Source organism: Apteryx rowi, unplaced genomic scaffold (assembly GCF_003343035.1).
Source record: "Apteryx rowi isolate R43461 unplaced genomic scaffold, aptRow1 scaffold_644, whole genome shotgun sequence".
Classification (NCBI taxonomy): Eukaryota; Metazoa; Chordata; class Aves; order Apterygiformes; family Apterygidae; genus Apteryx; species Apteryx rowi.
Window position 1 is genome coordinate 203,980 of NW_020450921.1, and position 15,025 is coordinate 219,004.

At 37.1% G+C, this 15,025-nt stretch overlaps 1 protein-coding gene across 1 annotated transcript in view; it reads right to left on the reverse strand.

Annotated features, from left to right (window-relative positions):
* Positions 1-15,025, reverse strand: part of PLXDC2 (plexin domain containing 2) — a 276,972-nt gene that overhangs the window by 72,995 nt on the left and 188,952 nt on the right. The window contains exon 5 of the mRNA XM_026084514.1: positions 2,334-2,456. Within this exon, the coding sequence (XP_025940299.1) occupies positions 2,334-2,456 (123 nt within the window). The remainder of the gene's footprint in view (positions 1-2,333; positions 2,457-15,025) is intronic.

The window sequence follows — 15,025 nt, forward strand, 5'->3', positions numbered from 1 at the left end:
GCAATAAATAAATGTAGTTTAAATTAAAACCACTAAGAATCCATGGACAGGGTAAATATTGAGTCTGGTGTGCAGAGATTTAGTTGCAAGAGACCTGTTAATATTCATGGGAGTTCTCTGACTGGATATCCACTTATCACACTAAAAATGTACCCCAAGCGACTTGCATACCCTGTGAGCATGTTTTACAGATGTTGAGGGTTACAGACACATTCAGGCAGCTTGGCTGAAAGACACTTATCACCAAAACTGTTAACTGAAAATGTCTTTTTCATATTTAAGACTATATGCTTTCTCCTCTTTGGCACTAATGGGAGTTATGTGCTTTGATTCACAACATTTTAATTCCATTTCTTGCTGGAGTGTTCAAGGTGGGTCAGTATGCTGCTACCTCAGTGCATTTTTGATATCTCCTTGAAACATCTTTTGTCACAGATATTCAGGGCAGTAACTTTCACTAACATATCAGTGAATGTTATGAAACTGTGAACATGCAAATTTTTGAGGCATACTGCAGTAAGTTCATCACACCACCAGCCTTCGTAGGTGCAGTGCATGCTCATTGTGTGCACAGTGCATTTTTCCTTTCGTGTCTACATCCATTAAATACTTTCTGAATACTTATTTATTTTAAACTTAATTTTACAGGAATTCTAAGGGACTTCAAATTCTTGGAGCAAAATAGCCAAAACTTTTTATAATCAGTTTTTGAGTTCCTCAGATTTATGTGCATCTCAGAATCCCATACTAAAGTGGAGGTCAGCTGCCTCCAATACATTGCCTCTTCACTCCCAGCATCCTTTATATGGATGTGTGTGGAGACAAATTCCTTGTAAAACAGCTCCATGAGTGAAACTTGGACGGGTCACTAAATAATGTCCTTTAGATGTGGTTCTAAAGCAGCACATGTGCCCAGAGGGGTAAGACAGGAATGAATAAGAAATAAGGAACTGAAGATGCAACTTGCTCAGTTTCTTTTCATTTGGAGTAAGACAGCAAATTCTTTGTCCTAAAGCACATGAGATCCAAAAGAACATCATGCCCTATGCATGAGGAGGGATGCAAATTCTCAAAAGACTGTTCAACCCTGCCATGAAAGCAATGTGACACAGCCTGCTTGCTACACCTGGTATGAAGACTGTAAGTCAGGAAAACAATGAGAATTAACAACATCTTTCCCAGAATATTTGGATTCTTTCAGTGCAGATGGCAAATCATAGGACAGAGTGTCAAATAATTTATGGGATGAAAATAATCATTTTTTCTGTTTAAACATTCTCAATGCAAAGAGCAGGGTTTCTCATGTAAGTCTGGTTTATTTAATTTTTTAACAAGTAAATTCTGCAAATAATTACTAGATTGTAAGGAAAGGTTATGACTGGAGGCATGGGTTACAGGATATATTTTGATCCCTGATCCCCTGGTCTGGGGAATAAACATTTCAGAGTGAAGCTTCTGGATAACACACCTGGTTGGAAATGTGACTTATTTTTAGTCATGTTTGTAATTTGTGCTTAAATTCAGTGTGAATAAATGTACTATGTTCCTATGATGGAACAGGCTTACCCAGGAACATTTAAAATAATCACAGATGTCATGATGTCATTGCCGGGTTTTAAATTCAAAATACATAGTCACTGTCTTTCTATCTGGTGACTAGAGGCCTGAGGTAAGGCACCAGATGTCATTTAAGCGCATAGGTCACGTTTCCAAAATGCTGATTATAACCGATTTCATGAGACAAGTATCCACACGTTTAAGGCCCTTGAAATATCTCACAGTGCCTCAAGTATAACATTGCAGTTTGCCTTTTACTCTTTCAATCTTTTCTACAAGGAACTGTTGAGAACTACTGCTGTAGATGAGTGTATTGGATTCCAATCCTGGGACTCAATGCACATTTAGTCATTGACATATTTATTAACCTCATACCCACCCTGCCTCTGTGTATGTTTACTATTGCATTCCACAATTCTATTTTCATTTTAGCTAGTAGATGGACATTATTTCCTATATATATAGAAGTAAAAGGRACATGCACTTTTACAGAAGACAGACTTTTCCTTTTAAAATTCATCAAACACATTGCCAGCATACGAGCTTGTGTACTTTAACATCCAGAAGGTACCTACTCAGGAAAAGGCATTCATGACTATTTAACCATGTTCTGAATTAAGAACCATTTATGGATGTTTAGCCACATTCTTTATATAGCCTGTGAGTTTAAAAATATTTTGAAATATCTTCAATTTTTCCCTCAAGAATAGTTATTTAGGAAAATATGAAGAGTCAAGGGACACAGACACATTCATTTATGAAGGACTGCTACATACCATTATCAAAGTATCTGACTGTTGAATTTCTTGACACACTGGGGTCAAAATTTGCCATTAAGGGTGCAATATATTGTGTGGCTGTTAGCATTCGATGCACAACTTCTCCAGTATATATGAAACCTACAATAAAGAAAAAAATATTGAGACCATTTCAGTAACTTCTGAAAAGATTTAATAAAGTGGCAGGTTTAATTAGGCATTGCCGGAGTATTAAAGGGTCATCTGAGAGAAATTAACACCCCAACCAATTTTACAGTGAATTAAGTAAGAGCTAAAATTGCAGGAAAAAGTCCATGTTGGCTAACAGAAGAAGATCCAAGATGAACAAAGAAATTAGCAGTTCAAGAAGCCAGTTTTCATACAGGAAGAAAAACAGAGCAAAAAAAAGGAAGAACAATTCCAGTTACGGACAAAATCCAGAAATGCGGCATTATCAAAATGAGCCAATTACCACCATACACCTTCCATCATGCTTTCCATCCTTTTCTGCAATCTGCCTTTTTGTTTCATCTCTGCAAAGGGTCACCTCTTCAGAACAGAGGCTAACCATTTTTCATATTTGCAGACACACAGAGTAAGGGAGAGCTTCAGACAAAAGGAGGTGATAACTTAAAAAAAAAAAAAAAAGTCAGATGAAAGGTGGCGCAGGGAGATATTTTTCATGATTATAAGCCAAGTTGCAATTCTGGTGCATTCCCTGCAGTGTCAGATCTCACTTGTTTATCCTGTTCATCTCAGACTTCATAGTTCTCTTCTGATTTATACTGTGCCACAGGCTGCTTCTATCAGAAAGGCTTATCCAAAACCACTTACTGGTTTGGAACTGGAGTTCTTCCTTTGAGGAAGAACAGCCGTCTATGGTGAATAGATGGTACTGTAGTGACACTACAGTTTTCTTAAAATCAAAGCAATGTTTATTCTAATGGTAGGAAAACCCTGCTATTTTAACAATAAATAGTCTACAAATGCACTTGTATCGCTTAGGCTTGTGAACTCCACTTTAAAGATGGGACTAACTTCTTTAGACACCCCAATCTATAGGCCTAACTTAGAAACTCCCATTGCCCTACAACGAGCCTCTGCTTAATTGTTATTTTAGCTTTTGCCTTGTTTGTCAAAGTTGACAAACTTTAGGTTGATTGGAGCTATAGGTAGCTGTTCAAACCTCACATTTGCATGTCAGCTCTTAAAGTGTTTACCAAATGGTAGCTTATGCTGAACTGTTGTTTTCTTTCTCATTTTTCTCCTTCTGTTGATTTAATGAAGTACATTCCAACAGCAAACATCCCAACTATGACAAGAACATTACAATTGGCTGGAAATTTCCTAACAGAAAAAATTGTTTTTGGAAAATGCTGTTTCACAGAAATTCTTTACTGGCAAGTCGACAGTCTCCACTGCAATTTCAACAGGATTTATGCTGGTTTGTTTGTGCCTTTTTTTCCTTCCTCAGTCACAGTGAGATTCTCTTTTCCTCCCCAGCCCCATTTACTGCCAAACCCAAGAGGTTCTTTCTTCTTACATTTAGTATCATTGGACTACAACACAAGATGAAGGAGCATATAAATCTATCCCTAAAACAGGATATTCCTTCTCTTGTGAAACTGCAGAACTAAAGAGAAATTTGAACAACAGGAATTACCCTCAAGGTAGAAATACCTTTTTCCAGCCAACTACAGTTAACATGCTATTCAAAAACTATTAGTGTGCAACACCACTTTCTTAATGGTATTATCTCCATTTTTACCACTGGGAGATGAGATAGACTTGTTAAATGGCTTGTTTAAAACGATACAAGAAACCTCTGACAGTACAGAAAAATTAACTGAAGTTTCTGGAGAGCTTTAGGCATCCTTCCACTCCTGTCCTCTCCTGAAACATGTTTCTAAATGCTTACTAACTGTGTTTACTGAACTATGCCTAGATTTCATATTATGCCATACAGAAGAAAAAGCTTGCTGTTTGGAAGCACTGTCCTGTAYGGCTGCTAGCAATTATGATGAAGTACCATGAAGTCTACTCAAGTGAATACGATAGGAGACCTAAGAAAAGAAAGCCAGGCTTGGATAAAATACAATAAAATATACATTTGGAAACACTCTGCATTGCCAATTGAATTAGAGACCTAGCTGCCTTAGCTTTCATTTAAAACGCACCTATATATTCAAAGACATGGTATTTAAATATCTAGTCATCTCCTAAACTACTAAATTAATTCTTAGGACTTAACTGCAACTGTCTTGTTTTTTGGAGAGTCTTTTGAGTAAACACCTAAATACCAATTTTTTTCTTTTGCTAATTGATAGGAAGGGAGAAAGACAGGTTAAAGAAAAATTCTGTCTTTGCATTTTTACAGCTCATTTATAATTCTGAATTTTTGGAATATACACTTGCAGCTCTAATTTTACTCTATTACTCATCATTTTAGGATAGCTAACAGTTTTGCCAAAGCATAGTCCCTGAAATGCATTTTAATTATTTCCTATTTATTGATGTCTGCTTTTAAAATGTCACTCCCTTCAAAAGTATTTCTCTCATGCCTATTGAGACATTTTAAATACTTACCATTCCAGAGAATATTTGTGCCGCTTATAAGCTCTAGGATCATGTGCACATGAATTTTAACACATTCTTGAGTAGATCTATAATCTTGTAATCATTCCTCAAAAATATTCAGAAGACAATGTATGCAAAACCTTTGAAGCCATATTCATGTATTACAACTACCCTTAATACTTCTGTGCTTATTCATCCCTGGCACAATGTTCCTGTCTACATACACTCTCCCTTTCATGTTTTCATCCCATTTACAGTATAACAATATATAACTAATACTAATGCAGACACAATAGGAAAGGAAAGGACTTGATTGTGTTGGAACACATAACTAAATAAATCAGAGCAGGTAATTAGTAACCACAGAGCGTATTTCCAAGTGTTTGCCAGATGCAGCTTTACTTTATAGACAAAAATGGAAAGCAGGAGGTGGATGATAGCTGGAAAGCAGGCAGCCCTTGCATAGAGATCATTCTAATGAGAACTCCAGTTATGCTTCAGAACAACTTGGAAAGAAACACAAAGTCATTTCAAATCATCCCAGAGATTCAAAGGCTGAAGCTACTGTTGAGCCTGGACATTTTATCATCGCCACTACAACTTACTTAAAGAAAGCAGGAAATGTAAAATTAACTTATTCCTGAATGGACTTTCATAGAAAATTGGCTTATAGTATCTGTGACACGATTTTCTGACAGTGGTAAATGCTCATGGTTGATTCATTTAGTCAATGAAGAATTTTTCAGACCTACAATTTCCTGAACCACTTAATCTTTCCTTTGTGGGAGGAGGTGGTAGAGCTCTTTTCCCAAACTCTCCAGAAGTACTATACCTAGAAGCACAATCTGCTTCTAAATACTGGAATGAAAACAAATAGGAAAGAGAATAGGAAATATAACTAAAACTAAGGATGGGCTTATATATAAGCCATTTGTATATCAAGAAGGTATATTCCAATGTCTTCATCATATACAAATGCACACTCACACAAACAATAAGAGGGAAAACTATATGTATAGCACTACTTAAATACGAAAGCACACTTCTAATTGATGAAGGACACTGACGTGATTTAAAAATGCATTTTTTCTCTGAATCTTTCCACTCCGAAATATGCTCTACACCTGTGGCATTTTAACATATTCAGCAGTAGACTTTCTTGGCTAAGTAATCTTTATTGGAAAACTTTCAAGATCAAAAATGGCATACAGTGTTCTAAAAGAGCACAGCTCTTTGATCATTGGCTTTTGGGTTGGCAGACTCATTTCCAACATTGTGTTTACATTTGGAGACAGCAAAATTGAACTGTGCTATCCCTTCTGTTGGGTATACTAGACTGTCACTTCAGCGTCTTCAGGGGAATAACACTGGATGCAACACTGGATTTCATCTGGGAGCAAAACTGATTAAGGCAGCAACCTTGAAGATTCTAAATAGTCTACATACGGCCTGTGTGTGTGTGTGTGTGTGCTTACTGCTTCTGGGTTTGCACAAAAATCAGTGTCACTCAGAAAGCTTTTTGACAATGTTTACCAAGTGTGAGGAATAACAGACCACAGGTTCAAACCAACACAGACAAGGAGGCCTTTGAAGTTGCTATTCTGTTTCTATGAAGCTGAGATACACAGGTGACAGAAAAATGAAACATCTATATTGACAGCTCTCTTCTCCCTTCTAAGGCCCTGCATGAACAAGGTACATAAACCTAAGCCTGTCCAATAGCTTCTGTCTTTAGTTTTATGTGCACTTTAGCATCCAGCTGAATTAGAACAAAAAACACTTTAGGTAGTAATTTCCTGTGTGTTTTTAAAAAATGTCTAAAACTATGTGTCATATATTAAAAGCAGTCATGAGTCATACTGAATACAGAGTATAAACAAATAACACTTCTGTGTGCTTGTGAGGAGTAGACTCCATTGTGAGAATATATAATCAGTACCTCTTGAAAGCTATTATGATAGTTTAGTCTTTACCTAATATTTTTTGCAACAATTACATTATTTATTTGAATGACTCTAACATTTAATATCTTGTTAGAGTTTTTTATTTTATATTACTTAATTTCTAGTAGAAGATGGGTGGAAGGTTCCAGTTGAAATGGACCACTTAATGTATCACAACGTTATACTTAGCAATTCGTAGCACCCACCCAGTTCAAGTCACTCCTGTTGCATTCATAGAACTACCTCATTCTTAGATGGAAAAAATTTTCTAAAATGGGAAAAATGTTCTCACAAAAAATATGCTTTTCTGGGAAAAAAAAGTGTGTCTGCTGAAAAACAAATTCTTAAATGGCTCTAAGTAACAGCAATGAAGTAAGCTGATGAGAAATTACTTCTTAAAATAGCCATGACATTGCTTTTGTAAAAGAGCTTGTTTTAAAGCTTGTTCTCCAAAATGATCGCTGTTGAAAATAAGTACATGAAACAATACTCTTCTCAACCTGAAATACCAAGCAATGTATTTGACAAGAACAGGAATGCGCTAAAGCACTTTGTAGTACGAGCCAACAAGCGGTTTGTGACATATGCCTCAAAAAAAGAAGCCTTTCCCTTCTTTTTATAGTTCTGAAAACAATGAGAGCTTGGCTTAATGTCATGTAAGTTCGACCAAAGCTCCATAAACCAAATCTACACATCAAGTGTTCTTGTCGTGATGATATGTTTTGGCCTATATACCTTTTGTACAACATTCATATTTCTGTTATAGATATGAATATCAGTTTTGTAATTTACAAAGCCCTGTGCATCTTCGCGATAGCTAACTGTTCCTCTTCTACATCAGTTACCATCATCCGAAGCATGTCAGGAAGTCTACAGTGAAGGCTCTTTTTGCCATAGCAAGTGCTCTGCCACCCATTCTGCAAGTGCCTGACCATGCTGATTCATAGGCAAGACAGATGATGTGTATTTTTCTTGAGAGGTAGCTTAAGTCTAGGTCAGAGAAGTGAAAAGATGACACAGGGAACTGAAGACCAAGAGAAAGAAGTATGTATTTTTAAACGGAGCAAAGAACAAATCATTCATTTTTCTTTTCTGCAAACCCCCCCCCAAAACCTAAACTATCTCATACAAAATATTACATGTACAAAGAAATGAGACTTTTGCAAAGAAAATGTTCATTTTCTTATCAGATGGCTACTGCTAAGTAAAATCATATGTTAAAAGCCTTAGTAATACAAAGGACTGTGGTTAGGTAGTTGGAAAAGAAACTGTCTGCCAGCAGCGGCTGAACAATGAAAAGTTTTGCATGAGAGAGGCTGTCACTGGGCAAAGGCAGAGCTGCCTTTCAAGTGAACAGTTCAGTGTGGGTTTATTGGGCTGCCCTTGCAGCATATAAACTAGAAGGGAAATAGCAGAGGAGCTTCTGAAAAACCAAACCAGAGTAAAGTAGTTTCCCTAAAAGAGTATGCTTCAGCCCTGAACACCCAAGGGAAAGCCTTGATTTTAGTTTGTATATTCAGAAATGCAATAAGCTTAGTAGAGACACACACTCACCATGAAATGTCTTGTGGAATTATTTCTTTCATTTCTTCCTGTTAACTTTCTTATTTAAACTAGGTAAGATTACACAACTTCTACTGATCATTTTCCTCCAAATCACTGCTTGTTTGGCTAAGATGGAAAACTGCAAAGGAACTGTTGGGAGCTTCCTGATTCTCGGGACACTTCTGTTTTGGTCTCAGTATAATTACAGACTTTTGAGGTGATGCAGCTTGGGACATCTGGGAGCATCCCATGTGACCCTGAAGCTGGCTCATGGGTAGGGGAACTTCTATTTGAACTTTACTATCTCAGACCCTGGGCGTTGTCCAGTTTTGATGGAAGCCAGCGTTAGCCCAAGTGCTGTACTGTATAGACTAATATCTGCTACAATTTTCACAACTTTACTCCCCAACCTAGCGATTAGATATTGTTGAAGTCCAGGAACCTGGATATATTACCTACCTGATCTGAGAATCTACTTCCCCATCACCAAAGGAGGAGACACTAGAGAGAAACCATGAGAGACTTACAGAGGTCTGTTTAAAAATACCCTGCAATCAGCTGTGGGGCCAAAGTCGTGTTCTGTGCCTGGCTTTCTGTGAAACAGAGTTAAACATCACTGACCAAGGCAAAGGAAAGCTGCTCACAACTTAAAGGAAAAGAAAGAAAATGGATTCGTATGCCATCTTGATGCTTCTGGCTGCCAGAGATACCTTCTTGCTAAAGAACTGTGAAAGTAGATCAAAAACTCCGCCTCTGAGTTCTTGAATTCTCATAATTTTGCAATATTAGTGATTTTGGAGAACTTATCTTCTGCTTCTACGATTTGCCTTGTATATTAGTGTACTTATTATAGATCTACAGCTCTGACATTATTTGTCTATCACTGACAGCCATTACTAGCAATGCAAAAAGGTGAGTTCATTATTCTTGTTAAATTACTATGTGCCAGGACAGCAGGAAAAAAAGACTAGAGATAAAGACTGAGAAGTATGATATCAAAGTTTATATAAACATCCCGTTAGATTGATGTTGTAATAGTAATTAAAATAACTAAAATAATTCTTGTACTTTGCACATTCTGAGACAGGTATTATTGCATTTAATTCTACGCAGCAAAATCTCAGCATATCTGCATGAGATGAGCCCTCAAGACCATTTGAGCAATTTCTGGATATTCACATTTGTAAATAGAAAACATCAAATAAATTAAATAGGGAAATCAGAAGATAGTTTATTACTGTTCTTAGCTAGGAATCCCAATTTTAGGCAGTGAAATAAGAGTTAGCGAAACATATCTGCACACTTTATAAGAGTATAACTGCACACTTTATAAGGATTGTAGCAATAGCTTTGGAAAGGGCAGGAAGGGAACTGCAGTTTGTGCCCTCAGGGCCACCAAGTGTTGTGTGCACTGTGTGTCACATGCTCCCCTGCTCAAATCACCCCAATACCTTGGTCCAGCCCTATTAGTGCTATCAGTCCCAGACAACCCACCTAAGATCTCTTTGATTTGCCAGACTATGCTGATAGATGGCCACAAAAAAAAAAAACCAGACCCTAAAACCAAACCCATAAATTTTTCCACTACATAAACAGCTATTCCCTAAAGCACCTTCTCTGTAGTAAGATGCTGGAGAAGACCACTGTCATCTGGAAAACCTACGACCTCATCTGCCCTCAGCACAAGCAACCAATCTTTCCCCAGTAAGAATGCCAGAAAACTTTAGGAGTGATGTCACTTAGGCACATATAACCACCAACTGAGATCAATATAAGAAACAGAACATAAGCATTACTCCAGAAGATATGCATTTGTGTTTTCAAAGTGTCAAAGAAGTCCAAATTCTTCTACCATTGAAAAATGCCACTTTGCAAGCAATTGGCTCTCCTGCAGTCATTCCCAAACATTTATATTCTCCTTTTAAAAGATTTTTGTTAACAAAGCTATATTAAAAATAGCACCTAATAAATCCTTACAACATCCTTTGATTCATTAGCCATTCAGAAAAACTCATTTCAAACTCTTGCAGCACACAGAATAACTAATTTGCAAAAACCTCGGCTCTGTTCAAAGAAGAGAACAAAATATGTCTTGTGGCACATGTAAATGAGATTTATAGAAACCAGATTCCTCCTATAAAAGATTCTTCCATACATTCCATACTTCCATTTACACCTCTTCCTACGCATCTCTTTGTTTTCATTATTTATAATTGTTCTAAGTGACAAGAAAAGATTCAGCCCTTTTGTTGCAGCTACTCTAGGGCTATAAAGCATTACTATTTCAGATACATCTTTTAATTAGGTTAGCAGGCATTTGTCTGGACTGTCACTGTACAAACATTCTTTTGGAATAGTTATTACATTGGTTTAATTCCACTCTTTTATATAATATACCTCAGTACAATTATAACCAACATCATAGAAATGAGGAGAGAATAACCAGACCAGGTCCGTAAATAATAAAAGGGTATTCAAGTTTCATCAACCAGTAAAACTCTCTTAATTTACCCTTTTGTAAAGCTGCCCCATTTTTTGCATTTCAAATTATATTTTCAAAATATATTTCATGCATTTATGATCCTTTCTGATATCTCACTTGGGAAAGGGCAGAGCTGCAAGTTTTCTGCTTGTTTTTTTTTGCTTTTACTCTATCTTCCTTTTTTCTACAGTAGTAACAGTAAAAACTTGATGAATCTATTTTTGTTGCTGGTATTAAACTACAAAAGGACTCAGAAGACACTTTTATATGTGATGGAAAAATGGCAAGATGTGGCATGGGGGAAAAAACATATCAGGAATAGTGTTTGCTTCACATATTTATCTGATGAAGCTGAGAAATATTACATGGGTATTTAAGGCACAGCCCAAAAAACTCTGCACTGCATATTTTTCAACTGTGCTAAAACATGTTTTCTTTTAGCTATTCCTGATATTTCTCAATCAATTGTTTCATGATGAAGCAAATTCAAGAGAATCTTACAATATTAAGACCCCCAAATATATTGAAATGTTGAATACTAGAAACAGATAATGTCATTTACATTCACACCCCGACCCACATGATCACATTAATATTTCTTTGATACTTCACTGAAGTAAACTAAGTAATGTCATTTATCCCAAATGGCTAATTTATTGTTATGTCTGTGGAAGAATGTTATCATCACTGTAATTGCACTAAGATTATGGTGTAATTAAACAAAAGGATAACAGCAACTCTAGATCCCTAGGACAGTCCATGAAAGTTAAACACCTTAATGGGCTTACAAGATCAGTGTAAAAATGAGCCAGTCTCTCATGCTATTTTATAATTCTTTGCAGCCTTCTGGCAAAAATGAATTAGAGATAGATTATTCATATTTTTTTGGCTTTGCTTTTGCTTGACTAGATTGAGTGCACCAACCCACGTCTTCTTTCAACCTGGAAAGTGGGATATCTGAAAGGTAAACCCCAGAAGGCACAAATATAACAGTTTCTTAATTGCATAACCTTACAAGGACTTCCTGAGTGTCTAAGTGTGTGAGAGAAAAAAGAAAAACTAGCCAGAATCCTCATGCTTTTGCATATACTTTTGTGCTATCTCATGCAACTGTTTAAAGGCAAGGTTAGTTTCTCATCATTATTCTTCCTGCTGTTTTGTTAGTACTGAAAGTATTATCTGGAAAAATTGCAAATGTTTAATGTATGACATTGAGTAAATGCCAATAAGTTTTCCAGCTTGCTGTAACACTTGCTGCTGTTGCAAAAATTGTATGATCTGGATTTGGTGGAATGTAACCCATTCTGTTGAATATCCCCTTTAAGTTAGCAAAGGGATTATGCATTCTGAAACTCTTCCAGTAGAGGTTTTTCTTCTGACACGCCACAAAACACCACTTGTCAGGAAGTTGTTAGTTATCACTAGGAAGAGTACAGGAGCAAGAGTACTTTTAAGTGAGGACACTGTGAGGGACAGCAATCAACCTTGAAATTTAATTGCAACTAATGTATCTGTTCATGTATTTTTAATGCCTCTGAATTGTGAATGCTTTCAAGTTCAGGAGAAACAAAACCAAAGGTTATTTAGAGTCTAATAACTTATATCAGTTCCTGTCCAGTCAGGCCCTTACTTCCCCAGAGAAAATTCTTGGACAGAGTCATAGTGACCCACATGAAATACAGTATCTACTTAGTGAGATACCGCTATGCGATAGCTCCCAAGGGACTCTCACCTCCAGCCAAACAAAGGCCAGCCTGGTTCCTAGACAGGCTGGAACCAGAGAAAAGAGTTTGGTGGGAGGATTATCTCGCTTAGGCTGAATATCTTAGCAGCTGTGTCATTGCAGTAACCTTGAAGCTGCTAAATGCCAGGGAGAGGTTTGAACAGAATTGGTGTGGGGAGATGTAATTTTGCACTCTATTTCTTATGTGTCTGTTCCACAGGTTGGGTAAAATATTTTCATGCCTGCACAGATGTTGTCATTAACAAAACAGTTTGGGAGGAGCTGGGGAAAGTGGCATTTAAATGTTTTAAAACATTAAAGGAAAAATGATTTGCCTTTGAATCACACTGTTATAGTATCACACTGCTTTGAAAATACAGATTTTTTTCTTTTGCTGCTGTGTGTCTATCCTCCTATATTGCCACACAGTCTAATAAAATTCAGATTAATTATAGTAAGGCTTTTCTGCTTGTTCTGTTTATTGTCCTCCTCCTTATGGTCATAAAAAGGAAAAAAAAAAAGAAAAAAATCCTTTGGTTCCAATTCAACTCATCTTCCTAAAATGTGGGTTGCATGTTATTAAAAAAAAAAAAAAAATCCACCTCGGCTGGGGTGAGCCTGTGGTGGAGTTGTGCACGCAAAGGCTTAGAAGCCCAAGGGAATCAATCCTTCCCTCTGAGGACCTCAGTCCTGTAACAGCCCATCTGCCCCGTAATGTCAGAATGTAGAAATAGGCTGTGGTTGGGCTGCTGGTGGCGTACGGTTCCCTGAGCCGTTCAGCGTTCACTTGCAATAGGCATAGAGCACCAACAGTAGGAAGCTAATTTGCCCGTAATCACTGTGAACTTCTTAGCAAAACACAGTTCCCCCAAGTCTCACGGCTCTATTTGTTAATACATTTTAAACAGGTTCAAGTGTAAAGTCACCACTGGAATGCACATGCTGGGATGGGTAGCCTGTCTGTGGATCTCTGGATGCTTTAGAGCATATAAACATTAGCCTTATTAGACAAATGCCTTTGATGAATAAATTTTATCCCAATGTCTTGCAGCGCAAGGAAATGGGTGCTAAAGAAAGCGTGAAAGTTGATTTGTATTTCTATGCCGCAGTACCACAAGAATGTGTGAAAATACATGTTGCTAATGTCTTTTAGACACTTGCAAATGACTGGAAGAGTCACCTTTCATACATTCAGTATGCCCTGTTACATGATCTGAAAGAAACTCCAGATGAATGACTCTGCAAGTGTTTTGTGCAAGTCTTCCAACAATCACCTGATGGGCTTAAATATTTCAGGAAGAGTCATAGGAAGTAAACAGAAAACGCCTTATACTGAACTAAACCAACAGTTAATTTAGGAAGGGTTGAGAAATGAAATTACAATATTGTTCTGCTTCATGGAAGACACATATCATGCAACACACACTTCACTGATGATAAATGTTGGTCACTTAATCATATGGTAAGTTACAAGTAGCAGTAGGGTATCTGTGGTAAATACCATGTAATTACAGGGTACATAAACATTGATTCCTGCTTCCTAAACCAAAGCGCAGCTTACAACATAATTATGTTTAGACTTACTAAAAGTAATCATCACAAGTGGTTAGATGGTATTTGCCAAGAAAAAGCAATTTAGGTTCTGCCTGAAGAAAATATATTCATTCCTTTCAACTTGAGGAGCTAGTGAAGCATAACTGTAGCCCCATGACTCACCACCCATTCAAAAGAGAGACGTTATGGCAAGGCACCTAGAAGACTACTCTTAATGCACAAAGCCTTGGATGGATATTAGATGTTATAAGGACATTTCATCATGCTGTGGTGGAAAATATCTGTGTGCCACAGAGAGCACAATAGCTGGCTTTTCCCATTGGATTACAGCTATAGCAAAGTGGTGACAATTTTTTCCATGAGCATTTCACCCACTTCCTTTTGACTGAATAACAATGTGAACAGTAATGGATTAAACCATGATGATTCAAGAAGAAAACCTATCCTCCCATGAACTTTCATTAGGCACAATATGGTCTTGTTCACGTTCTGTCATTTTTTGAGAAATGAAGTTCCTGAAAGATCAAATTCATGAAATACACAGAAGCAGATGCAGGAACAAAACTACTTTCAGGTACCACCTGTGTCCACAGTTGTCTTCATTGTTTGAGGTCATGAATCACAGCAGAGGAAAGATGGAGTACCTATCAAATTTTTTGCTTCACTCAGCTTGTACAACAAATTGCAGGCCTTATTTCCCCTGAAAGTTTATATGCATACAGTTTGGCATCCTTCTGGCTGCTGCCACTACTGTCATTGTGCATTAGGGAACCCATTATCACCTTTACCCTTGTCCAAGTTTTACACCCCCAAACCTGCTACTTTCAAGAGCAGTCATCAGTATGGCAACTCATTCAAGTCTATTGTGAAACAAACTTGCTCCCAC